At 36.7% G+C, this 26,843-nt stretch overlaps 1 protein-coding gene and 1 long non-coding RNA gene across 5 annotated transcripts in view; one reads left to right on the top strand and one right to left on the bottom strand.

Annotated features, from left to right (window-relative positions):
• LOC136825740 (uncharacterized) overlaps window positions 1–26,843 on the top strand; it is a 281,369-nt gene that overhangs the window by 73,416 nt on the left and 181,110 nt on the right. The window lies entirely within an intron of this gene.
• Window positions 470–25,279, bottom strand: LOC136825736 (C-type lectin domain family 4 member E-like). Of its 4 annotated transcripts, XM_067082545.1 has the most exons (6): window positions 25,122–25,278; window positions 24,770–24,799; window positions 21,681–21,872; window positions 3,359–3,550; window positions 1,455–1,509; window positions 470–826 (listed from the first exon to the last, which is right to left on the bottom strand). In XM_067082545.1, exons 1-6 carry the CDS (start codon window positions 25,153–25,155, stop codon window positions 661–663), a joined length of 669 nt encoding a protein of 222 aa, XP_066938646.1. In that variant the 5' UTR covers window positions 25,156–25,278; the 3' UTR covers window positions 470–660. The 4 variants fall into 4 exon arrangements, with proteins under 4 accessions (XP_066938646.1, XP_066938648.1, XP_066938649.1 ...); XM_067082547.1 differs by lacking the exon at window positions 21,681–21,872 and having other exon boundaries at window positions 25,122–25,279; XM_067082546.1 differs by lacking the exons at window positions 470–826; window positions 1,455–1,509; window positions 3,359–3,550 and adding exons at window positions 9,270–9,865; window positions 10,580–10,634 and having other exon boundaries at window positions 25,122–25,276.

Genomic DNA, 26,843 nt, shown 5'->3' with positions numbered 1-26,843 from the left:
AGTATACAGCTACACAGTTAGGTGTACAGTACTCAGATCCTCCTTACCAATCAGTAGGTCATGATAAATGCTTAGGGGATGTCTGAAGAATTGCTGTGTTTCAGATGGATTCTCTCCAAGAGGCATGAATGCATGACGCGCCATTCAGAGATATAACGGCCCCCTTATTGCGGCACATGACAGATATATCAGTAATAAAAAAAAAGAGCATTAGCAAGCTTCAGTCATCGCTCGGACTGTTTCACTACTCTCTTTATTTACTTGAACTAACGGTCATATACGATTCAAGGCGCTGAACTGCAAATATGTAAATGCCTTTTAATGCAAATATTGTTTATTACACATATGACAATTTTTAATCTATGAATAATTCTGAGTCTTATTCATTTCTTTATGGTTTACCAAGCTCCGAGAGATAATTTTTGAACGTATCCGTAAAATACATCTTTAGGTTGAGTAAAAAAAAATGTTTATTTCATTCTACATTGATTTGTCGTTTTTCTTCTTTTTAAGCATGTTCACTTTCAGTACGCAACATAATTCCCAAGCACTCCTCTTACACAAGAAGTATTTGGCTAAAGATTTGATTCAGAATCATTTTAACGTGATCCACAAACAATATCCCCACAATCTGTACACCACGCTGATAAGCAAAGCATCTCATATCATGCATAATGTAAAGAGTTTCATCCCGTTAGGGCAAGAACTATATAAGTAATTGTTTTGGTAAAGGCAGCAATAGTTCTGGTTTTCTACACTGTCAGGTTGTCCCGGATACCAGTGGCAAGAACTCAAGTTTACTTTTGTGCCGTCAGTCCAAAGCCATCTGAAAAGAGTGAAGGAAGAACTTCCCTTAGTAGCCATTACATTTGGAGTTATTTAATTTCATCCGCCTGTGTTTTGTTTAGCATTTACAAAATTATTATAAGTCTAAGCAGCTTTAAGAAGACTTGAATTGAACGATATTATACGACTTCAACGTATAAAGGTTGTTTTCGAATATCAAAGAAGTTTTGCAGTACGATCTCATAACGCATTTAAGATCGCTAAAAATGTGATATCAAATTTAAAATCTTACCCTTTCTATAATACCATAAATGCCCAGATACCCAAGTCGACAAATCGCGCAAGGAAATTCCCAATACCATCAACTCTGTGCTTCCGTTTGTGTCGAATGAATTAAAAGAACTAAAGAAATATATCAAAAGATGAAAGGATTTCTGATCCTGCAAATTTAACGAACTTTTAAAAGAAAAATATCTGGATTCCATAACTCAATGGTTTGCATGCACGCAAGTTATCTTGCGGACTAAAATTCGCATATACATAGAAACTGTGTTCTGTCCCTCGGCAACACTTAAACAGGGACGCACAGGGCCATATCCTATCGCAGGACGAAACAAAACCTGGCCACAAACCAGAAATCGGCAACAGTAATCATGAACTGTACTTACTCGCCTTCCGTAACCTCGTCAGTGCAACCAACATGGAATCCTTCGTCTAACATATCTGAGAAAAAACAAGATGACTGCTTGCATTAGACATTCATAAAACTGAAAAAGTAACTAACCTATAACTGCAGGTATATAAAACATAAAGGTCTGGAAGCTCAGTAGGTTTAAACACAAAGCAAGACTCAGTTTATCAGCTTTCAAAATAACAACAGGAATAAGGGTACCCGAAAAGAATGCGACAAAGGCAATCAAAAGGCCACCTGTTTATCAGGTTATCTTTTTAATTATATCGGTTTCCGAAAAGAGCTGTTTCGTCTAAATAGCTTCATTTAATAGCGCTGACCTGACAATTTTAGCACAAGACTAAGTCGTTTTAACGCTTCTGCACCTCGATCAATTTTCCTTAAAACAAGGAACTCGCCAGTTTCCATCTTGAAACAGTCATCTCTTTTAATATTTGTTAGCCTTCGAGTATGTCCTGCAGTTTGCATAGTCTGTTTGACCAGTAACTTTTCCAAAATAATTTGGGATTGCAGTTTTTTACACAGCGTTCCGGTAGGAGGTAATGAGGAAAACAAGAAACAGTCAACTCCAGTTTGGCTGGAGAATTACGCCTATCAAAAATATTACATGATAATGCATGGAAACAAGCAATCTTAGAATGTGTGCATGTATATGTGTATGTATATATATAGCCTATATATATATATATATATATATATATATATATATATATATATATATATATATATATATATATATCAAACGAACATTTAATGAAATCTGCAATTTGACCTAATGATTAACCTCCGAAGACAAGCGTACAGTGGTACTGAAATTGTTCTTTGAATAAACAGCAAATACTGCAAATGTGTTCAGAATCTAAGGACAGAAGGTGTACTAAATACTTCTGAGAGATTCCGTTTTCGCTGTAACAATAGCCTGAGCTGTGTTATCATTAGCGTTATTGTCTAAAATGTTACTCTCTCAATTCCTCCTCCTCCTCCTCCTCCTCCTCCTCCTCCTCCTCCTCCTGACATCAGGAGTTGCAGTCGTCATGCGAAGGGTCTAATAGGCGATCCACAAAATAAATAAATAAATAAATGAAAACAAGGAGTAAGAGAGAGCTTCACTTTTCCACAAATGGGTTGTTATTGTTTGTCTTAATTCGGACAGAGACAATATCTGCATTAATAATACAGCAATAGTTTTACTTTGAAGTAATTCTTCAATTTTGCAAAACATGTAGAAACAAAAGACTTCTTCTTCGTTTTAACGTGCTTTTTTTTCCCATTTTTATATGGGGTAGCACGATGCCTTCTTTTGAAGGACTTTGATTTGGCGGTGGGGTAGGCCGTAGCCTCGATCGGCTGCCCTGCCTGACATCGCTTAGACCCCGGTAACGAATGTGTACATGTATTGTACCGAATCCCCAGCTCCCTTTCTCCCAGCAGCAAGGAGAACTGGGCGGGTAGGTCGACAGTTCGAGACGTGTGAGGTGTCTGTTATGTTTTTAGAAGATGTTGGAGTGGCTTTGTTTATGTGTGTATTAGTCTGTAACACCCATTTGCTTTCAGCAAACCTATCCGTTGATTACGTACGTAATCCCGGGGTGTCTACATGGATAGCAAAGTGTCCGCCTTCTCTGACTAGTTGGCTGCGGGGATTGAACCCTCGCCACAGGCCTCTATGAAGTCTGAGGTTGCTGCTCTACCAACCGAGCCATCGAGGCTCCTGTAGAAACAAAAGACTAAATAAATGAAATTAAAGAAGGACGTTTGGTGTGTAAGATGGGGTTGTTGGTGTAGAAAGAACTACGACCTGAAAGAAAATACTAGAAGTAACACCCAAAGTAATCACAGCCACCATCACTAATGTCGGTATAAGTATCAAGAAGTACTCACCTTGTGTTCTATAAAGGTCGTCAATGACTTGCAAATGTAGATCTTCATAATCTAAACACGCCAACTCAGCCCCTAACGACTTGCAGTACTTTCTGCCTTCGTGCCAGTCTCTCCTCACATCCGAAGCAAAATTTAAGCACATTTCCATCCCCGACTCTCTCAAGATGTATACTTTAAAGCCTGGTGGGCACTCTGTAGTTGAAGTAGATAAATTTTTACATTTAGTTGTTTTTAGTAGATAAAAGTGTTTAGATGTTACATTTTCCTTGAGAAAATTTCAGTCCAGAATAAAACGACAATATATACTTCGGATTTCAAAACCAGGGCAAGGTCTAATCTGAAGGATTCTTGAAAGAATCGTTCATTTGGTGAAAAACTGAACTCTTAACCCACTCTACCACCAGATTTTTAAAAATTTTATACTTTTGTGGGGAGGGGGGGAGGGGCCTTGGTCAAAAGGCAATAGCAAGCATTATATTGCGTTCAGTTGCGACTCATGAATTGACCGGTGAGCCTAAGGCTCTTGTTACCACTGATAAATAAATTCTAGCGGGGAAACTCAGTCTTAAGAAAAGTGTAGAAGGCTTTTAAAAATTACTGTTGACAACTCAACAGCAGTATGTGACTTCGTTTGAGACTTCTTCATCATTATTTTTTCTTTAATTTCTTTTCAAGATCTCACAGTAATTACTAAAAATAACTAATTGCCCGACCCCAGAATCTGGATAGGGGAGCATAATTCACATTTATTCGATGGAAAACAAATTTTACTAGTCACACCCCTGCGATATGCCCGCCTCCTTTATTTCAACCAAGTCACGTGGATCAGCTGGTATTCAAAAAACCTGTTTTAATAACAACACATTTTAAGCTGACGATTCGAGGGACCGAATGAATGTTTTAGATCACCAACAGACACTAAGAATTACTTAAGAGAAAACGGAAAACTTGCACTTATGAGGAAGTGAGACCTTACGGCCAGACTAATTTCATGAGCTTTTAAAGTTTTTGTTTTAGAGAATTTATAGCTTATTATCTAGAGCCAATCTTCTTCGAGCTAATTACGGTTGGCCTCAGTTGCCACATAAGCTAAAAGGGGATTGGATAACACCTGGCGTATGTGTGATTCAATCCCACGGGGGCTACTAAGTTGAGCGTACACAGCTGTATTACTCTCTAGAACCATTGGCTCACACCAAGTACTCCTGTAACGCAAACTGCATTATTTTTCATATCAACTTCCCTCCAATACAGTTGCCAAAGAAATAAAATATACAGCCGTCAGTAATATAGTACATTGATCATTACAGTTTTTCTCTATGAAAAGAGTGTAAACGTTGTGCATTTTATCCAAATAATTGCTTGACCCATTATCGCTGACAGAACTGCTACCGATTTAGAAATCAACAAGTAACAGAGGAACATACTGGTGATATGACACCACGAGAGCATAACAAAATTGTGCTTCCTTGTGTGTAAGTAAAACTGATGATTCAAAGCCATGGGATTAGACCAAATTTGTGTTTAGTATATTTTAGAGAGAGAAAAAAGGTGATATTAAACCGCGAATGTATAAAGTTGTGTGGAGCTGTTCTATTTTTTATTTTAAAGAAATAAAAACTGATAAAAGGTAACCACAGAAGTAGCCGAAGGTCACCGCAACATAACAAAACAATAAAAGCCGAGTCTAGGTCACCACCCTGCTTTTAATCCTCAAGGACGCACTGATATCTAAATTTCGAAATATTTTTAGATTGGCGGAAGGAACCGCTGATTGGCATAACTCATACAAAGGACTGGATAGAGGAGGTTAGCTTAAGTCTTCTGGAGCGGACATTCCATGGGAGATTGGTGGCGGATGGCCATTCTCGTCGGCCATAGAGAACTAAAGGGATAGTTACTCTTCCCATTCCATTCCATACACACTATGAAACGATCTGGTAGGGTGAATTTGGATATATCAAATATCAATGAAAAACCCATGCAACATGGCCGAATTGCATGATTGTGGCCATTTTCCATGCAGAGTGATCAGTTGCTTGCTATTAGGCTGCATTTTTCTCAATTTCAGTCAACAGTAGTTCTGACATTGCCCATGCTCGCAGAATACTGTTTTTACATAATTAACCCTTTCAGCCATTAGGCCTTTTGGAATTTTCTGTACCAGTGTTAGAGCTCTAAAAGATAGTTTACTTTGTGTGCTTTCTGTGAAGTTGATGCTTTTGCTCTGAAGCTCACTCTTGTGTTATTTTAAAGCAGAATACTTGTGCTACATCACAGTATGTTCGAAAAAATTCAAACCCTAAAATCTTGGGTAGAGTGCCGTTCTCAATACACTCTCTCTGTTTGGGTAGTTCACTGAAGAGCATATCGTAAATTGTCAGATTTCTGGTGACCATTATATCTAGACATCGTGAATTCGAGTTTCTTTTCCACAGACTTGATCACACTCAGGTGTGAGGTTTGCTGGCTTTTGCAAATCTTTTATAACACCAACAACAGAGGGGAAGCACCTTCAACTCTGTGGCACGGAACTGTGAGCACTAATTGATGATAACAGGCTATTCATGAAAGATACTAGATCCTCTGCACCGTCTCCTCCCAAGTGGAGTTGATTTCAACTTGGGACACACCGACTGGGCAGTGGTCCACGATCACATCAATACTTTAATGGCGTTGATATTTTCATTAATTAAAAGCAAAAAGTGGAAAAGTATACCTTATTTTAACCAGACCGCTGAGCTGATTAACAGCTCTCCTAGGGCTGGCCCGAAGGATTAGATTTATTTGACGTGGCTAAGAACCAACCGGTTACCTATAGCAACGGGACCTACAGCTTATTGTGGAATCCAAACCACATTATAGCGAGAAAGGAATTTCTATCACCAGAAATAAATTCCTCTTATTCTTCAAGTGGAGACGCGAAATCACGCAAGTATCCTCCAATTCTGACTTTAGATGTTTAGTTTAAGAGGAGGAATAACTGGTGATCCAACCGCTAGAGTGTACCATAACCGAGCATTTACAACTGAATGACGCTTTTGCAAATGTATAAGTTATTGGCATCAGTCCTTAAGTATTTGCAACATTGCTCAGAATAACGTCAACAGCTAGGGACCGAATTAAACTAGTTGCTTACTTGTGTTAAAAAAGGACAGCAGGACATTAGGTGAAGGATGGGAGAATATGAAGGTAGTGAAGAAATTAGGGTAAAAGGATGTATTCGTGGAAATTAGTCAAGAAGACAGACAACTGTGTTCATTAATTGAGAAAATAGTGAGGCAGAAGCGTCGCTGAGGGAAATGTTTAAAAACTATGAACTTTTTTCTTTTTGTCTTTAACTTCCGAGTTTGATATTAATACACAGGAATATGCTAAATATTCTCCAGAGACTTGTTATTGTCATAAGTTTGCGGTATTTAGAAAGGGTTGATAAAACCATTCTTGATACATGATGAGAAAATACTTTCATAAATAAATACACTATACAGATGCGTGTAGATATATATATGAGTGTGTAAATATATATATATATATATATATATATATATATATATATATATATATATATATATATATATATATATATAATATATATACTTATATGTACATATACATACACATTACTTACCACTTGTCCTGCTGGGACCTGGGGAAAGACTGCAATGAAAAAGATGATAATTATTATTATTATTATTATTATTATTATTATTATTATTATTATTATTATTATTATTATATTCATTAAAATACAAAAAAATCATCGTCATGAGAAGAGATTTCTGTTGACAGAAGTGAATGGTAGGTTTGCCCCAAATAAATGAGATAACTTGAAATCTTTTACAGACAACTATAATAAAAACGAAGCATATTTAGAATCAAAAGCGAGATTAATATTAGCATGCGTCACACCATCACAACAGCTTTGCAAGGCAGTGAGACCTCACTGTTTCATGGACACATGAACATAAGAACACACAGAATAACAATAACATTATATCAAAACATAAAAAAAAAAATCACTTACTCCCTAGAGCAAAGAGACACCAAAATGCCTTCATCTTGGACGGAAGATCTCGCTTCGGGAAATAGATGCTTTCCTCACGGAAAGTAAAGTTCTCGACTTCTGGGTGAAGACTGCGCAATGCGATGCTCGCGAGACCTCTTTTATATGACTGGGCGACGACGGGCCGCTTATCAGTAAAACCACGGGAAAGGTAGAAACAAATTCAGCTGCAACACGGGTTAAACAGAAAATAAGAATGGCGGCGTTCGCGGAAGAACCTCCGGGATTTGTGCTATTACCAATGGCGATGATCAATTTACTTTCACTAACTATCTGTACCATCAAGTGATTCTCCACATGATTTAATTTGCTTCTAAATGTAACAGAGAATTGTTAGGTGGTTCTTTTACGGGAATTCTGCCTTCTCTTAGGAGCAGTTGTGTTGTTAACAGGGTAAGCAACGAAGTCACTTAATGGGGATTTTCTGCCATAGTTCTTTACAAATTGTGCTAACTGATATCATGGAAAAGTCACATATCTAAAAATGCCCCATTAACTATCCTAAAAAGTTTCGTCCAAGGAAATTATGAATGTATGTGTATGTATATTTACATGTATATATACATATATATATATATATATATATATATATATATATATATATATATATATATATATATATATATATATATGTACATTTATATATTATATACGTATGTATTATAGATATGTGTATACATATATATACATATGTATATTTATAATCCACATATTAAACAACAAATTTCGTTTAACATCCACTTCACTATACCTCGGGAATAATTCACACCGAAGGAGAATTATAATCAACTAGCAGTTCGTCACCAGTGGGATTCGAACTGCCGCACGGCTAGGAAACAAGACAAATACAGTGACTATGACCCCTGTTCCATCAGAGATGTGTATGTTGTACATATGCCTGTCAAATTCAGGTTTTTGCACTTTCAATCGCTATGAACCCACCTCTACCATGATAGCTAATTGATAAACTGGTAACAAGTGGCTGATTATAAATGTTTTTATATAGCGGGGTATTTTTATAGATTAGAAATATTAGGCCATAAATTTGGTTCAATATCGAATTCACTACACCTTGCATTCAAGTTGTTCGCGAGGTATAGTGAACTGGATATTGATCGATACGTGTGGCATAATATATGAAGTATATATATATATATATATATATATATTATATTTATATATATATATATATATATATATATATATATATATATATATTTATATGTATATATGTATATATAATATAGATATAGAGATATTACATATATAAATATATACATATATATATGTACTGTATGTATATAAATACATATACATATATAACGACAAACAGAGCTGCAAGAAGACTGGAAATCATTGTTTTTATTTGTACCAACGTTTTGGGTAATCCACCACATCGCCAAAGATACAGATGAGTTTTTAAGGAAAAGTTTTTTTTTTTCTGGGAAGTACAAATTCCGTGGTTTTTCGTACTTTTTGTGTTTTTGTGTGTCCTTGTCCGACGTGAAAATACTGAAAGGTATTTAATAATGATTTCACTGTAACTTGAAAGTTAGTTACACCCAACTTGAATTGTGATTGATAATTGCAACTGCCCGGCCTAGATTCCAACCTTGGCCTTTGGTTTAGAGACAGTGATAGACAGTTGACATGACCATTCAACTGTCAAGAGAATATTAAGTCACAAATACCACTTTAACAAATCAGTGAATGTTTAGAGAATGATCGTGTTTTAAAAGCACAATGTCCAGGAGACGTGAATGCTTGACGTGGCGTTGAAAATCTCCACGTCATCCATACTCTCACACACAATGATAAATATGTGAAGGAAAATAAAAGAGAACGTTAATCATTCGAACTTATTAACTACTTTTTTATTTAATTGCACCAGCGATCATTTGTGAATAAAAATAGGCCGTTAGTTTTTATATATCATAAAGTTTTTCCCCTTTGACTGTTATTTCATCTGAACTCATCCTTTCATGTTTTGTCAAAAAAGATTCATATCAAATACATCATCATCGATATTTAAGAAAGGAAAATCTGTTCTTTCAAGTAAAGTCATTATATTTCACTCTCGACATTGATTATTTTTATCATTTCCATTTTCAGTAACACGAACAAATATCCCCAATACTCCTCTTATGTTGGGAAGTAATTCTGTTCGAAGCGTAAGCCTATAAATGGTTAAAGATTTGCTTCAAAGGCATTTTAGAGTAATCCACAAAAGTTTTGCCCCAGTTTGTCTGTAAACTACGATGTTTAGCGAAGCAAGTTATATCATACATATCGTATAGAGTTTCTGCCCGGTGACGCAAGAATTGTACATGAAAACATCGGGGTAAAGGCAACCATAGTTCTCCCTTCTTCCTCCGTCAGGTTGACCCGGATACCAGTGACCAGATAAGATATCTACTTGTCTGCCATCAGTCCAAAGCCATCTGAAAAGAGTAAAGGCAGAGCTTCCCTCAGCAGTCGTTACATAAGAAGTTACTTCATTTTATTTTCCGGTATTCTGTTAAGCATTTACATAATTACAATGAGTCCAAGAAGCTGTAAGAAGCCTTGAAGTGAAAGACGGCACTGTACGACCTCAGTCTTGCAAAGTCTTGTCGCAGAACGATCTGATTTAATATTCAAGACCGTCAGAAAAAGGTGAATTCGGCCATTTAAAGGTTCCTCTTTCTGTAAGATTCCAAGTGAGGAGTCACCTGTATCATGAATTCTTAAATATCTAGTCGCCTGTATCATAGATTCCTAGATATCTAGTCGCCTGTATCATAGATTCATAGATATCTAGTCGCCTGTGTCATAGATTCATAGATATTTAGCAACCTGTATCATAAATTCCTAGATATCTAAGTCGATAAATCACAAAAGGAAATTCTCAAGAATGTAAAAAGTTGAAAGGATTTCTAAACTTTAAATTTAGTTGACTTTTAAGAGGAAAATATCTGGACTCACGCCCGAGAAATAAATGGTTTTACCGGTACGCAAGTTATCTTCCGGACTAAAACTCCCATATAAATAGTAACTGCAGTCTGTTCCTCGGCAACACTTGAACGGGATAGCAAATGGCCACATCCCGTCGCAGGACAAAACAAAACCTGATCACAAATCCGAAATCGGCAACAGTAATCACGAACTGTACTTACTCGCCTTCCGTAGCCTCGTCAGTGCAAGCAATATGGAATCCTTCGTTGGCCATATCTGAGAAAAACATGATGATCGCTCCCATTAGGCAGTCATAAAAAATGAAAAATAACCAAGCTATAACTGCAGGTGTATAAAACATAAAGGTATGTATATCTTGAAGCACAGCAGGTGGTAAACAGAAAGCTAGACTGACTTTATATCAGTTTTCAGAATAACTATCGGAATTAGGGCACCAAACAAGAATGTGAAAAAGCGGTCGACAAGCCCCTTTTTATGAGGTTATTTATATACTTTTTAATTATATGTCATTTTTCTGAATAGGACTATTTCATCTACACAGTTTCATTTAGCTTTTTTGATCTCGTAACAATTTTAATAGAAGACATTTAACACTTCTGCACAGCAATAAACTTTCTTTAAAACAAGAAACTTCTTAGCCTTCATCTTTGAAAATTTATCTCGCTTAAGATTTGTCAACCTTCAAGTATTTAGTACATTATATATGTTAGAAATTTGCGCAAACTTTCCCACCCGTAACTTAACAAAATAACTAGGGATTGCTGTACATTCTTTACGAAGCATTCGACCAGAAGATACACAGGAAAGCAAGCAACACTCACCTCCAGTTTGGTTTCAGGATTACACCTGTCAAAAATATTATGTATATGGAAACAAGCATTCTAGAACTGGCATTGCTGTACATTCCCCCTATCGACCTATAACCAACTTTTCTATCAGATCATTTAAATGTGATGGTCATGGTCATCTGGTGAAGCACTTTGTCAGTGGAGTGTGACTGCTTCGAACTATTTGTCTCTTATAATTCCAAAGTTATTTCCAAGTTTGAATTTGTGTAAAGAGACATGCATAGATTAAAGGTCATCTTCAAGCATATTTACACATGCTAATCTACATTGGTGCCAAGTTTAACTTGAAAATCATCAGTCATGTACGAGAAGCTGCAATGACCAGATACGTATTCCAGATAGGCAGGAAGGCACTCTCCCTTCATGCGTGCTGGCCTACATTTTTGTGTGGTTGAAATCCCCTCAACAACGCAAGAGCAGTTGAGATGACAGGGTGAGAGTGATGAACAAGCTGGTTTGACTGATGTCACTTCAATCGTAAGGGGTAATTACAACGCCAAGGCAAGAGTTACAGACACTGACTGACACAAATACCTCAGACCAACATCTTCCTTTATATACATCTATGCATGATGACGTGCCTTTCCACCAAGTTTGACGGATCTCCTGTCAACCGTGTAGGATTGTCTAATAAAGGGGTAAGTGTGACAAACACTGATGGGCAGAAAAGCAAATTATCTACTTTCAGTCACATGTGTGCATTGTGGTCTACCCTTGTATAGTAACCCTTCAATTATGTGGATTAATAGAGCAAAGGACCCGTCAGATAATGGTGAAATCCGGATAATGGCCAGTAAAAAAATCTAGAGGTGTTCAAGGAAAACTCCATACCCTTCCTCATCTAACCTTGTCAGTACCACGTAGCTGTTAACACTCATTATGCTTATAAACAACAACCATCACTTTCAAACTGTCAACACTCATTATGCTTATAAACAACCACCATCACTCAGTATGCTTATAAACAACAACCACCACTTTCAAACTGTCAACACTCATTATGCTTATGAACAACCACCATCACTCAGTATGCTTATAAACAACAACCATCACTTTCAGACTGTCAACACTCAGTATGCTTATAAACAACCACCATCACTCAGTATGCTTATAAACAACAACCACCACTTTCAAACTGTCAACACTCATTATGCTTATAAACAACCACCATCACTCAGTATGCTTATAAACAACAGCCACCACTTTTAAACTGTCAACACTCATTATATTTATAAACAACCACCATCACTCAGTATGTTTATAAACAACAGCCACCACTTTCAAACTGTCAACACTCATTATACTTATAAACAACCACCATCACTCAGTATGCTAATAAACAACAACCACCACTTTCAAACTGTCAACACTCATTATGCTTATAAACAACAACCACCACTTTCAAACTGTCAACACTCAGTATGCTTATAAACAACCACCATCACTCAGTATGCTTATAAACAACCACCATCACTCAGTATGCTTATAAACAACCACCATCACTTTCAAACTGTCAACACTCAGTATGCTTATAAACAACCACCATCACTCAGTATGCTTATAAACAACAACAACCACTTTCAAACTGACAACACTCAGTATGCTTATAAACAACCACCATCACTCAATATGCTTATAAACAACAGCCACCACTTTTAAACTGTCAACACTCAGTATGCTTGTAAACAACCACCATCACTCAGTATGCTTATAAACAACAACCACCATTTTCAGACTGTCAACACTCATTATGCTTATAAACAACCACCATCACTCAGTATGCTTATAAACAACAACCATCACTTTCAAACTGTCAATACTCATTATGCTTATAAACAACCACCATCACCCAGTATGCTTATAAACAACAACCACCACTTTTCAAACTGTCAACACTCAGTATGCTTATAAACAACCACCATCACTCAGTATGCTTACAAACAACAACCATCACTTTCAAACTGTCAACACTCAGTATGCTTATAAACAACCACCATCACTCAGTATGCTTATAAACAACAATCACCACTTTCAAACTGACAACACTTAGTATGCTTATAAATAGCCACCATCACTCAGTATGCTTATAAACAACAACCACCACTTTCAAACTGTCAACACTCAGTATGCTTATAAACAACAACCATCACTTTCAAACTGTCAACACTCAGTATGCTTATAAACAACCACCATCACTCAGTATGCTTATAAACAACAACCACCACTTTCAAACTGACAACACTCAGTATGCTTATAAACAACCACCATCACTCAGTATGCTTATAAACAACAGCCACCACTTTTAAACTGTCAACACTCAGTATGCTTGTAAACAACCACCATCACTCAGTATGCTTATAAACAACAACAACCACTTTCAAACTGACAACACTCAGTATGCTTATAAACAACCACCATCACTCAGTATGCTTATAAACAACAACCACCAGTTTCAAACTGTCAACACTCAGTATGCTTATAAACAACCACCATCCCTCTGTATGCTTATAAACAACAACCACCACTTTCAAACTGTCAACACTCAGTATGCTTATAAACAACCACCATCCCTCTGTATGCTTATAAACAACAACCACCACTTTCAAACTGTCAACACTCAGTATGCTTATAAACAACCACCATCACTCAGTATGCTTATAAACAACAACCACCATTTTCAAACTGTCAGCACTCATTATGCTTATAAACAACCACCATCACTCAGTATGCTTATAAACAACAACCATCACTTTTAAACAGTCAATACTCATTATGCTTATAAACAGCCACCATCACTCAGTATGCTTATAAACAACAACCACCACTTTCAAACTGTCAGCACTCATTATGCTTATAAACAACCACCATCACTTTCAAACTGTCAACACTCAGTATGCTTATAAACAACCACCATCACTCAGTATGCTTATAAACAACAACCACCACTTTCAAACTGTCAGCACTCATTATGCTTATAAACAACCACCATCACTTTCAAACTGTCAACACTCAGTATGCTTATAAACAACCACCATCACTCAGTATGCTTATAAACAACAACCACCACTTTCAAACTGACAACACTCAGTATGCTTATAAATAGCCACCATCACTCAGTATGCTTATAAACAACAACCACCACTTTCAAACTGTCAACACTCAGTATGCTTATAAACAACAACCACCACTTTCAAACTGTCAACACTCATTATGCTTATAAACAACCACCATCACTTAATATGCTGATAAACAACAACCACCACTTTCAAACTGTCAACACTCATTATGCTTATAAACAACCACCATCCCTCTGTATGCTTATAAACAACAACCACCACTTTTAAACTGTCAACACTCAGTATGCTTATAAACAACCACCATCACTCAATATGCTTATAAACAACAACCACCACTTTCTAACTGTCAACACTCAGTATGCTTATAAACAACCACCATCCCTCTGTATGCTTATAAACAACAACCACCACTTTCAAACTGTCAACACTCAGTATGCTTATAAACAACAACCATTACTTACAAACTGTCAACACTCAATATGCTTATAAACAACAACCATCACTTACAAACTATCAACCTTATAAACAACCACCATCACACTTTAAACGGAAAACTTTATGTAAAAGGCAGTTATCTACTGTTTTTCCCCATATTTGTAACAAAATATACTGCATAATGAGGCTGTGGAAAAACATACAACCCCTTCTTTTTCTCTCTTTCATAAATGACACAGTTCAGTAGGCAGGTAGCCTTACCTGTGTTTACCCACAGCCTACCATGGTTTTATGACCATTAATGTATTTTTATACAGCAACTTTCTTATCAGTTGTTATCATATGTATGTGTGAACTATTAACCTAGGCTAGTCTAGGTTTTACGCTCACAGTATCCATTTGCATAAGTCAGACAGGCTATTGCAGCTGTATTTAAGATAAAGATAATGGTAATGAAACTGTTATTTTACTTACACAATCCATTTATACTGTATAACTGTATTATCTTGTTATATCATCATCGTAATATGTAAAAAAAAAGTCCTTCTGCCATTTGTAATGTTTACGTTCTCAGAATAAGCTAATTAAGCCTACTAGCGAAAGAATTATGAGAATTATTTTTTAGTTGCTAAAAGAAACCAATGTGTTAGTGGAATTATTATTTTTATTTTGTACATTAAATGTAAAATGGGTATACACAGGTAAACTAACATACTTTAGGTTAGGTTAGTGTAAAATCTCAAAATCGCAAAAACAGCTGTTTCCCTATTCGTTTGTTTACGTCATATTCAATGTTGTTCACGTCAGTACCTTGGTAAGTGGTTGTTAATAATAAGAGATGGTTATGAATCGTTACATAAGCCATAATTTTGGTAATCTTGTTTGAAAGGCTAGCCTAGTACAATCTACTGAAAATGACATTCGTTTGGTGTGTAGTACACAGTTTAGTTTATTACACTACAACACCCTGTATATACATCTTTAGTGCAGTGGCATTTCTCGACGACGACTGTTCAAAGCAAATTCATCCTAAGAACGCTACTAAAAAGTAGTTGATAAATGAGAAAATACAGTAAAAACGTAGTTTAAATGAGAATACTGTAGCATAAAATATAAATAAAGTAGTGGAGTGTGTGTGTTAGTGTATTGCTCTCTCTCTCTCTCTCTCTCTCTCTCTCTCTCTCTCTCTCTCTCTCTCTCTCTCTACTGTATCTCAGTGCTGTACATATCCTTTGATAAAATATGAGTTACTCTGCCATGAACATAAAAACACGAAACCAGTCAAACTCCAGGAAGTTCACAAATCCATCGAATGAGCGCTGCGTGCTTACGTACGTAAGTGTTGCCATTTATTTCGCTTTGCTTGATTTACTGTATCGTATTTCATCACAAGCTTAGTTGGCTCTAAGTAAGATTATCATACAGATAACAGTGCAAAAGAGAATGTTTTATCACAGTTGATATTTCATCTGATTATCATAATGTATTTAAAATGTGAATTTCATATGTAGGCAAATCTGTAGCAAGTTCTCAGATGGCATCGAATGAGTGTGTGCGTATGTACGTACTCTACGCATATGGTTGCATATTTCGTTTGAGTTTGTAAAAATAAAAAAAAAATATAAAATACAGTCAAAATACTGTAGCATAAAATGTAAATAAAATAGTAAATGAGTTCGTGTGTTATGTACTCAAGTGTAACATACCTCAGTTATTGTTCTCTCTCTCTCTCGCCTCTCCTGTATATATATATATATATATATATATATATATATATATATATATATATATATATATATATATATATATATATATATATATATATGTGTGTGTGTGTGTGTGTGTGTGTGTGTGTGTGTGTGTGTGTGTGTATACTGCATCTCAGGACTTTACATATCCTTTAATAAAATTTGAATTACTTATCATAAAGATAACATGAATCCAAACAAACTCCGTGAAGTTCACTACAAAATCCAGTGAGTGCATGCATGCGTATGTATGTGTTGCCGTTTTTTTGCTTTTCTTGATTTACTGTACCATATTTCATTGCAAGTTTGTTGACTCTAAGTATGATTATCACACATATCATAAAAGCACACAAGAAAATATTTATAACACTAAAAATACCTAAAATGCGAATTACATACGTAGGCAAGTCAACACCAAACATGCTGTAGCAAGTTCACAGACAACATCGAATGCTTGTGTGCATATGTAAGTACCCTACACACAAGACTGCATTCATCTTTTAGTTTGAAATGTAAGTACCCTACACACAAGATTGCATTCATCTTTTAGCTTGAAATAATAAGAAATGAGAAAATACAGTGAAAATATAAATGAGAATGCTGTAGCATAAAATATAAATAAAAAGTAAAGGAGTGTGTCTGTTACTGTACTAGGCTTCAGTGTCAACATACCCCAGTTACTGTTCTCTACTCCTAACTTCACCTGCCCCTGCTCACTCATGGTGGCAGCCACCCGACCCAAAACCCCCACCTTGGAAACTTCTCGAGGCCTCCCCCACCCCCCAAAACCCTCTCTCAGTCTGGTTGAGTGTAAGCGGTGTGTTTCCAACATGTTTGTGAGGTTCAAATTTGTTGAAATTTCTATATATCATATCATATATCTTTGGGGCCTTGTTCCGGGTGTGTCGGATAATGTCGAGTGTTGGATAATGATGATCTGGATAATTGAGAGATTGCTGTACTAGGTTTTGACTGAAATCCCATTACCACGGATGAAAGACTCATTCAGATACACCTAACACACATACTGATGTGCAAACAAAGGCAGAGGGAGACGAACAAGGTAAAAATTATAGTTGTCCACTTAGTTTTCTGAAAAGATAACTATTGTGCCGGCTTTGTCTGTCTGTCCGCACTTTCTTCTGTCCGCACTCTTTCTGTCCACCCCCAGATCTTAAAAACTACTGAGGCTAGAGGTCTGCAAATTGTTATGTTGATTAGCCACCCTCCAGTCATTAATAATCCCAAGTTGCAGCCCTATAGCCTCAGTAGTTTCGATTTTGTTTAAGGTTAAAGTTAGCCGTAATCATGGATCTGGCAACAATTTAGGCTAGGCCACCACCGGGCTGTGGTATTAAGTTTCATGGGCAACAGCTCGTACAGCATTATACCGAGACCTCTGAAAGATGGCTCTATTTTCGGTGGCCTTGACTATAGCAAATTGCATGGCCCTGTGCAGCTAAGCCTTTCCCACTGCACGCCAGACAGTGATTGACTAGCTCTCGAAAGAGAATGACGTCACACTAGTTAACAGCCAAAATGATTCCCACTTCCCACTCCCAGTCCCAGTCCCAGTACGGATTTGACTCCGTTCGGTCATGTTGAGCTCCGTCCATGAATGATGACACCACAGATTTGAGTTTCCGGAATTGTGAAGCATGCAGTTGATATCTCTGATAAAAGATAATAATATTAAGTTATATAATATCATTAGGAAGAAATGTGAGCATTCTGTCTGAGCATCTTTTCTTTATTTTGATCGTGCGCAGCCTATATACACAAGCATCATGGCAGCCTATATACACAAGCATCATGCGCAGCCTATATACACAAGCATCTTGCTTTTTTTCTTTTAAATTGGTGTTGGCCTACATAAGTAATTCAACATGGATCACATTAATTGAAATGAAGCATAGACTTAAGCAGCCACTTCCGATATTAGGGGATAAATTCATCATAATCCTGCATGTCAAATGTTAATATCATTGTGATATTAGGCCTACATATAAAATTCTTATATTTTGAGGCAATACAGGGCATAGGCCTACACATCAAACTCATATTTTGAGCCATGACAGGGCATAGACCTACACATCAAATTCTTATATTTTGAGGCAATGACGGGGCATAGGCCTACACATCAAATTCTTATATTTTGAGAAATGACAGGGCATAGGCCTACACATCAAATTGTATTGTGAGGAATGACAGGGCATAGGCCTACATATCAAATTCTTATATTTTGAGAAATGACAGGGCATAGGCCTACACATCAAATTCTTATATTTTTAGAAATGACAGGGCATATGCCTACACATCAAATTCTTATATTTTGAGCAATGACAGGGCATAGGCCTACACATCAAATTCTTATATTTTTAGAAATGACAGGGCATAGGCCTACACATCAAATTCTTATATTTTGAGCAATGACAGGGCATAGGCCTACACATCAAATTTGTATATTTTGAGACGATGAGAATTGACGCATCAGCTTCTTATTGCAAATAGTTTTCCACCCTTATCTGTTGGAAATAGAGTAGCTTTTAATTAATATAGTAGCTCCGACCCCACGATAAATAATGTATAATGCATACGGTGAAATGTACATCTATAAGCATGTGTACTTGCGTCAATGGCCGTAGTGAATGTAAAGCCACTTATACCATAGAGAACAAAAGTAAAATTTGTGAGCAAGCAGCCCATGGCACACACAGACCAGTCACACACAACTAGCGAACTGCACGCAATGAATTATATTGAGAATATAAATTTACAAAAGGGATAAATTATATTACCGTGAAGAGTAAATATAAGGCTGCTGTAGCATTTCTGTGAAAATGAAGGCTACGGTAAGGAGGCATCATGAGGTACTTAACACAATAAGAAAAAATAAATGATAGCTGAAAAAGTTCTGTATGAGATGATCCAAAACAGTCTGCGAGTAGCCCATGATTCATTTGCTTTTGCGGGCATTCTTGTAGATTACCCTGTTGGCCAAAAGGATACACAAGATTCGGTAAATTCTCTCTCTCTCTCTCTCTCTCTCTCTCTCTCTCTCTCTGTTGTTAGGAGAATATTCTAGTGTAGACTATATTCATAAAGATCTCCTTACTTTTAATTAAAATAAATGACTGAATTTCAGTTAACAATAATAGGCATAGGACACTACAAGCCCCATGACAGCAGCAACAAAAACAAGAATAAACACAACAAGAACCACAATAAAACGGCTGAATATAAGGTAGGCCTATAATCCAAATGTCGTGAGTTGTGTAAACCGACAAAAAGACATAGGACATTATAGGTCTGTGTCAATTTTAATGATCCTGTTATTTCGAAAGGAGATAGTTTTCTTAAGAAAATCCTCAGCAAATTATATCCAATATGACTCGCATAGCCAATCATACAGTAACATAGGCATATTCTGGTTTAGTTTAGTGCAGTCACTGCTTGTTATCCCACCAAATGTGTAGACGATTTCATTGAAAACGATTTTATGACTATTAAAATGTAGTAAATTTTTACTAAAATCAGTATGAAATACCAATCTGCATAGCTCTGAGGAAGTCGTTGTGTTTAGGTTTAGAATGTCGAACACGCTTAACAATATCAGACGGTAATTATATTTGTCCTTTATTTCAAGTGCACCGATTCGAAAGTAAGATATCCCACAACATAACTTACATATCACCAACAGCAGCGAAGACTCAAGTTAATCTGTTAATTAATGAACGTTTTGAGAATCAAACCCACACTACAACTTCAGAGAGATAAAGGAACTCGCATCACACAGTTAATTTGAGAATTTCTCGGCCTTGTAAGAATCGAACTCATCCTAAACACAGTCAACAAACGCTGCTTTAGTCTGTGAATTTGTTAATATTTTAAACATCAAGTTCGTCTTTATATATTGCGACTTGCTTCAAAGACTTTACATTAATCTGTGAGTTTCTCACCTTTGCGACTCAAACGCATTCTACACCATCGCTTACGGTGCCATCACTAACCGAGACTTCTCACGCTGGTTTGTGAATTTACCAATGTTTAATCACATAAATAACAGCACTAACAACAAAGGCTCTTCTTATTAAAATTGTGACTTTCGAAAACTTTCGGAATCAAGCTTGTTCCACACCATCAATTATGATGCCACCAACTGCAACAAAAACTCTGCATTAATCTGTAAACAACATCTCGAAATCATACTCAATATACACTATTAGTATGGTCGAGTTGACTGCACACCCAGGACCCACGTCACAGACCCCAAAATTTCTGTCAGTTCTGGACACACATGAATTGGCTGGAACATTTCCCATCTGACAATCAATACATTTTTCGTACTTGAGTCGGGAACACTTAACAGCCAGGTACTGCAGCACAAAGTCACTACAAAAACAACACGCGTACTATATACCCTCAATTGCACAGAATACGTCAGTTCTTGGAAGCAACGTAGCTACTTTCTTGTTAATACGAACGTGTTCCAATCGAATGTTTATTTATATTTAACACTTCAGTTACTCAGAATAGAAGAGAAACTTCAGAAAAATCATTTCTTAAGAGAGCCATATAAAGGACATTTAACTGAAGGGGTGGTGGGAGCCAAACACGAGTGAGGTGCCACTGCGATCTCTGAGGTTACGTCGAATGAAAAGACCAACCCATAACCTATCAATCTATCAGCTTCCGTCGAAAATATTTCAAACCTTAAATTCATGTTCAACAGAAAGATTAAAATGCATGCATGCAGAAGACAGTGCACTGTATGATTTTTGGGATAACTGTGTCACAACAAAGAAGAAGGAAAGGCTTCACGTTTCCACAAATGGTTTGTTATTATGTGCCTGAAATTGGATCTAGACAATATTAGTATTGATAATGCGACAACAGTTACATCATTCACTCAAACAATACCTTTCTCATTCTCAAATAAATCTTCGTGCACCCTTTGTAATAGTATAATGTTTTTATGTTTTGTTACAAAGTATGTAGAAATAAGAGACGAAATAAAAGTGAAACTATTTCATGATTAAACAGAATGAAATGAACTTAAACAACGACGCCTAGTGTCTAAGATGGGGATGATAGTGAAGGAAGGACTATTGCCTGAGAAAATATCAGAAGCAACAGTGAATGTAATCACGGCCATCATCACTAATACCATTAGAAGTGTCCAGAGGTACTCACCTTGATGTTTGTGAATGTAACTAATGACTTGCCAGTGTAGATCTTCGTAATCTAAGTCAGCCAGATCAGACCCAAGCGACTGGCAAGCAGTTCTGCCTTCGTGCCAGTCTCTCTTCACTTCCATATCAAAATATAAGCAAAATTCCACCCCCGACCCTCCCAAGACGAATGTTTCAAAGGGTGGTGGGCACTCTGTATTTGAAGTAAATAAATTTTTGCATTTAGTTTTTTTTTAGGAGATAAAAGTGTTTAGATATTACATCCTCCTCAATAAAATATGGAATCCTAAATAAGATGACAATATACAGTATAACTTCGGGTTTCGAAACAAGTGCAGGGCGTAAGCTTATTGATTCGTGATATAATTTTTCCTTTTGGTAATAAACTGAACTCAGCCCATTCTAACACTGGGATTATTATTATTATTATTATTATTTATTTATTTTTTTTATTTTGAGGGGGCAGGGAAAGGGTGTCCAACAGACACGTGCAAGCATTACGCCGTGTTCAGATGTGACCCGTGAACTGAGCTGTGGTTGAAGACATTGTCACCAGACTGAAAAAATTATCTAGTGGGAAAATCAGCGTTCAGAAAAATTCAGACGCTTTTCAGAAATTATTATATAGCAACTCGACAACGAATTATGATTTCGTTTTAGACTTCTAATCATCATTACTCTCTTCCTGGTGTCTATTTAGCTGATTAAGGACCAATTATTAGGGCGTATGAAATAGCAGATCTCGCTGTAATTACCAAAAATAACGAATTGCCCTGACTTCAGAATCTAGATACGGGAACATGACTCAACATTTTTTTCAATGAAAAACTATTTTCGTGAGTCCTGCCTCTGCGATATGCCTGCCTCCTTTGTTTCAGCCATGTCTCTTGGGTCAGTTGGTATTCAGAGAACCTCGGTTTCAATAGCAACACCTTTTACGCTGACGATTCGAGGCACCGAAGGAATATTTCAATACGCCAATAAATATTTTAAGGGTTACTGAGAGAAACTGGAAATCTTGCAGATGTGACAATTGTGAGATCTTGACCTGTAATTGACAGTGTAACTAATTTTATGTGCCTCTTAGGTTTTACGTTAAGGGAGTTAGAGAATATGATGTGAGCCAACTTTCTTCAGACCGATTACGACTGGCCTCTTTTGTAACATACCCTAATGAGGGAATAGTTAATGCAGGGTTACTAGAGGTCTTCATAGATTTTTCCTTTGCCTTTACGCAGAAGGCGTCTGTGCGATTCGATCCTACTTAGGGCTGTACTGTTCCTTGAAGCAAATGTTCCCTGAACGCTTTGCATTATTTTTTATAACATTAACATTCCCCCAGTACAGTTGTTATAAAAACAGCCTTCTTTAATGTAATACCTTGAACGTGACATTTTCTCTCCCTGAAAGGAATTTAAAACAATCGAGCATTTTACAGTATACCTTATTCACTTTACCAATTAACGTGAAGAGAACTGTTGCCAGGTTAGATACCAACAAAAACAGAACGGCAAACTGGTGACATGATACCACGAAGCGTAGCAAAATTGTTCATTATGATGTTTTACTTAAAGTAACACTGATGATTCGAATTCATAGGAGTAAGAAAAAAAATTGTTTTGATGTTTTAGATATTTGAAAGAAAAGAAAAACTAGCAATATTAAAGCACGAAAGTACAAGGTGTTTCGAAATTAGAGCCACCCCCCCACCCCACAGCTTAATCTAAAATTGATATGGACAAAAAAATAGTAATTCACAACAGGTATTTATTTAAGTTTCTCTCTGAGTATTTAATATTTTGTGTGGCCTCCATCTGCCTGTACCATAGCCTGCATTCTTGAGGGGTATGATTTCAGCAAATCGCAAAAAAGCTGAGACTCAAACTCCATTTCCCTGAGCACTTCGGTCACCTCTCTTCGCAGGTCGTCGAGGCTTGGTATACCATGATAGTTCACTGTGCACACTTCAACATGATCCTTTAAGATACTACCAATGTTTTCACACACATTAAGGTAAGGGGAGCTACCTGGAAATTCACTTGACGAGAAGAAATCGATATCACTGTTTCGAAGCAGCTCCTGTGTCTGAAGAGCCGGTGCCTTATCATGCAAAAGTGTGACTTCTTCGAAAGGAAATACTCCACCAGTAAGCATAGTTTCTCTGAAGTATTCGCCATTCCATGACTGTCCTTTTTCTTTGATGATCCACATTAACCGTTTGGCTGTGAAACAGAAAAATTCCCAAACATTTAGGAAATTTCCCAACTTGGCGAAAGCGCACCTCATCGCTGATATCATCCAACTTTGCAGCCCAAATGATGTCATTTTTATGATTTGGCTTCCTGACTGTGTAAATGAAGAATTCATCTGATGCGGCAACATGGAGAAAGTCAGCTTTATCCCAATCTTTAAGAAATGAACCACAAAACCATGCAAGGTCTTCTCTCTGTTGCTGAGTGATGCTGGGCTTGCTGATAACATGAAATGGCTTGATACCAGATTTTTTCAACTCACGATATACAGCACTATAACTTCTCTTCTTTCCCCTTTTTGTTTCTAGTTCAAGCGCCAATTTACGTTAAGACTTTCTTGGTCTACCCACTGCCTCAGCTATGATGTCTTTTGACTCCTGAGAAAGGACTTCAGGCCTTCCAAGATTCCCACTCTTTTCGCGATTACAGTCATATGGATTTTTGTTCCAGTTTCTTTTAACAAAGGATTCATCTCTTTTAATGTATTTAGCTATCCAGGAACGTGAAATGAAGGATGCGCCAGCATCCCTGGCCTCTCTGAAGGTTATAGCCCGGATTCAGTCAATCCATCTGATTTCCTCTGAGTCGTTAGCCATGGCTGTATCTAACTCTGTCACTCAGTCTGAAAATACAAGAAATGTAAAATGAAAAATATCTTAATAGAAACTTAAAATAATGTACTTGGAGATAGGCTGTGGCAGAAAACTTCATAACTTTCCATTTGTTCTGTGGAGGGGGCGCTCTAATTTCGAAACACCTGGTGTATATATATATATATATATATATATATATATATATATATATATATTTTTTTTTTTTATACAGACTTATTACTCACGTGCTTGTCCTTCAGGTATCTGGAGAAAAACTGCAATAGAAAATAAATTACTTATTATTGAAAATAACACAGGAAGCGAAAAATGTCAAGAGAAGAGCTTTCTATTAACAGACAGTGAATGATAAATATTAATCAAATATCTTTAATTATTTGAAGTCGGCTGTGAATCCACCAGAAGCGAAGCATAATCAGATTAAACAGGGAGATTAACATGGGCTGGAGTCACACCATTGTAACAACTTTACAAACTGTCCTTGATTGGCAGCAAGGCCACCTATCTCATGGGCTTATGAACATGCGAACACACGCACAAAGAATAACATTATATCAAAACAAAACAAAAATCGCTTACTCCCTAGAGCAAAGAGACACCAAAATGCCTTCATCTTGGACGGAGATCTCGCTTCGGGAAATAGATGCTTTCCTCACGGTAAGTAAAGTTCTCGATTTCTGGGTGAAGACTGCGCAATGCGATGCTCGCGAGACCTCTTTTATATGACTGGGCGACGACGGGCCGCTTATCAGTAAAACCACGGGAAAAGTAGAAACAAATTCAGCTGCAACACGGGTTAAACAGAAAACAAGAATGGCGGCGTTCGCGGAAGAACCTCCGGGATTTGTGCTAGTACCAATGGCGATGATCAATTTACTTTCATAGACTATCCGTACCATCAAGTGATTCTCCACATGATTTAATTTGCCTCTAAATATAACCGAGAATTGTTAGGTGGCTCTTTTATGGGAATTCTGCCTTCTCTTAGGAGCAGTTATGATGTTAACAGCGTAAGCAACGAAGCCACTTAATGGGGACTTTCTGTCGTAGTTCTTTACAAATTGTGCTAACTGATGTCATAGAAAAGTTACATATCTAAAAATCCCTCATTAACTTTCCTTCTAAAAAGTTTCGTCCTAGAAAATTATGAATGTACGTGTATGTATATTTACATGTATATATATATATATATATATATATATATATATATATATATATATATATATATATATATATATATACAGATGCAACAGAAGAATTCCGTGGAAAGCGGAGTCGAATAAGGAATAGGTAGACCAGTACTTGAGGAAACATTCTTTATTGCGACTAGTTTCGAGGTTCTAACACACCTCATCATCAGGCATCTAAAATAACAAATAAATACAATGAAAGAAAAAAACACTCATTAAAATGAAATAAAATTAAACATCAGAACTAACTACCAAGAATTAAAATTGAACAGTACCGTTTAACCTATAGCAAGAGGCAAGAGAGGAATACAAGGCAAATACAAAGATAGTTACAGAAGATAGACACAGAATTAAAAACAAAGCAACTCAACTGACCGTTCATTATTACAGAGTGATGGTTTTTCTTTGATGGTATATAATGTTTCAATTGTGGTTAGCTCCACATCACTAGACCGACTGGCTAATATAGAAAAAGAATCTATACTCAGAGGATGGTCATGCTGATGGCAGTGCTCACGAATGGCACTAAATGCTTGTTTGTTAAGTGGCCTGTTTGTTCTAATTGATCGGCCTAGGTGTTCAAAGGCACGGACCCGAAACTGGCGCTTTGATTTACCAATATAAGTTGCATTACAGCAACTACATGTATACTTATAGACTACAGATGACTGTAGGTCTTTGGGCACCGTGTCTTTGAACTTGAAAAACTTTTGTATTACATTTTAGGCCTGAATATGACTCTGAGACTAACTTGAGGGTAAAATTCAATAGTAATTTAGATAAACGGTTTCTCAAGGAAAAACTGCTTTTACCCATGTAGGGCAAGGAAAAATAAATTGTAGCTTTGTTTACTGTCACTTTTGGGGACGTGGATCCATTAGTTTTGGAGTTGTTTGCCAATGTATGTGTCAATAAATTTAGCACCGAATCCATTATGAAAAAGAATATCTTTGATACAAGAAAATTCAAAATGTAAGCTAAAATAATTGGAACAAATCTGGAATGCCCTAGTCACTAAAGTTTTCACTAAGTTCCTCTTAAAATTAATAGGTATAAAAGATGAAAATTTGGTTGAGAGTCCGGTGAAAGTTGGTTTTCTATACACCTCTGT

The sequence above is a fragment of the Macrobrachium rosenbergii genome, chromosome 39 (assembly GCF_040412425.1).
Source record: "Macrobrachium rosenbergii isolate ZJJX-2024 chromosome 39, ASM4041242v1, whole genome shotgun sequence".
Taxonomy (NCBI): domain Eukaryota; kingdom Metazoa; phylum Arthropoda; class Malacostraca; order Decapoda; family Palaemonidae; genus Macrobrachium; species Macrobrachium rosenbergii.
Note: the sequence above shows the minus strand (reverse complement) of the source record. Positions and strands in the feature narration are given on the sequence as shown.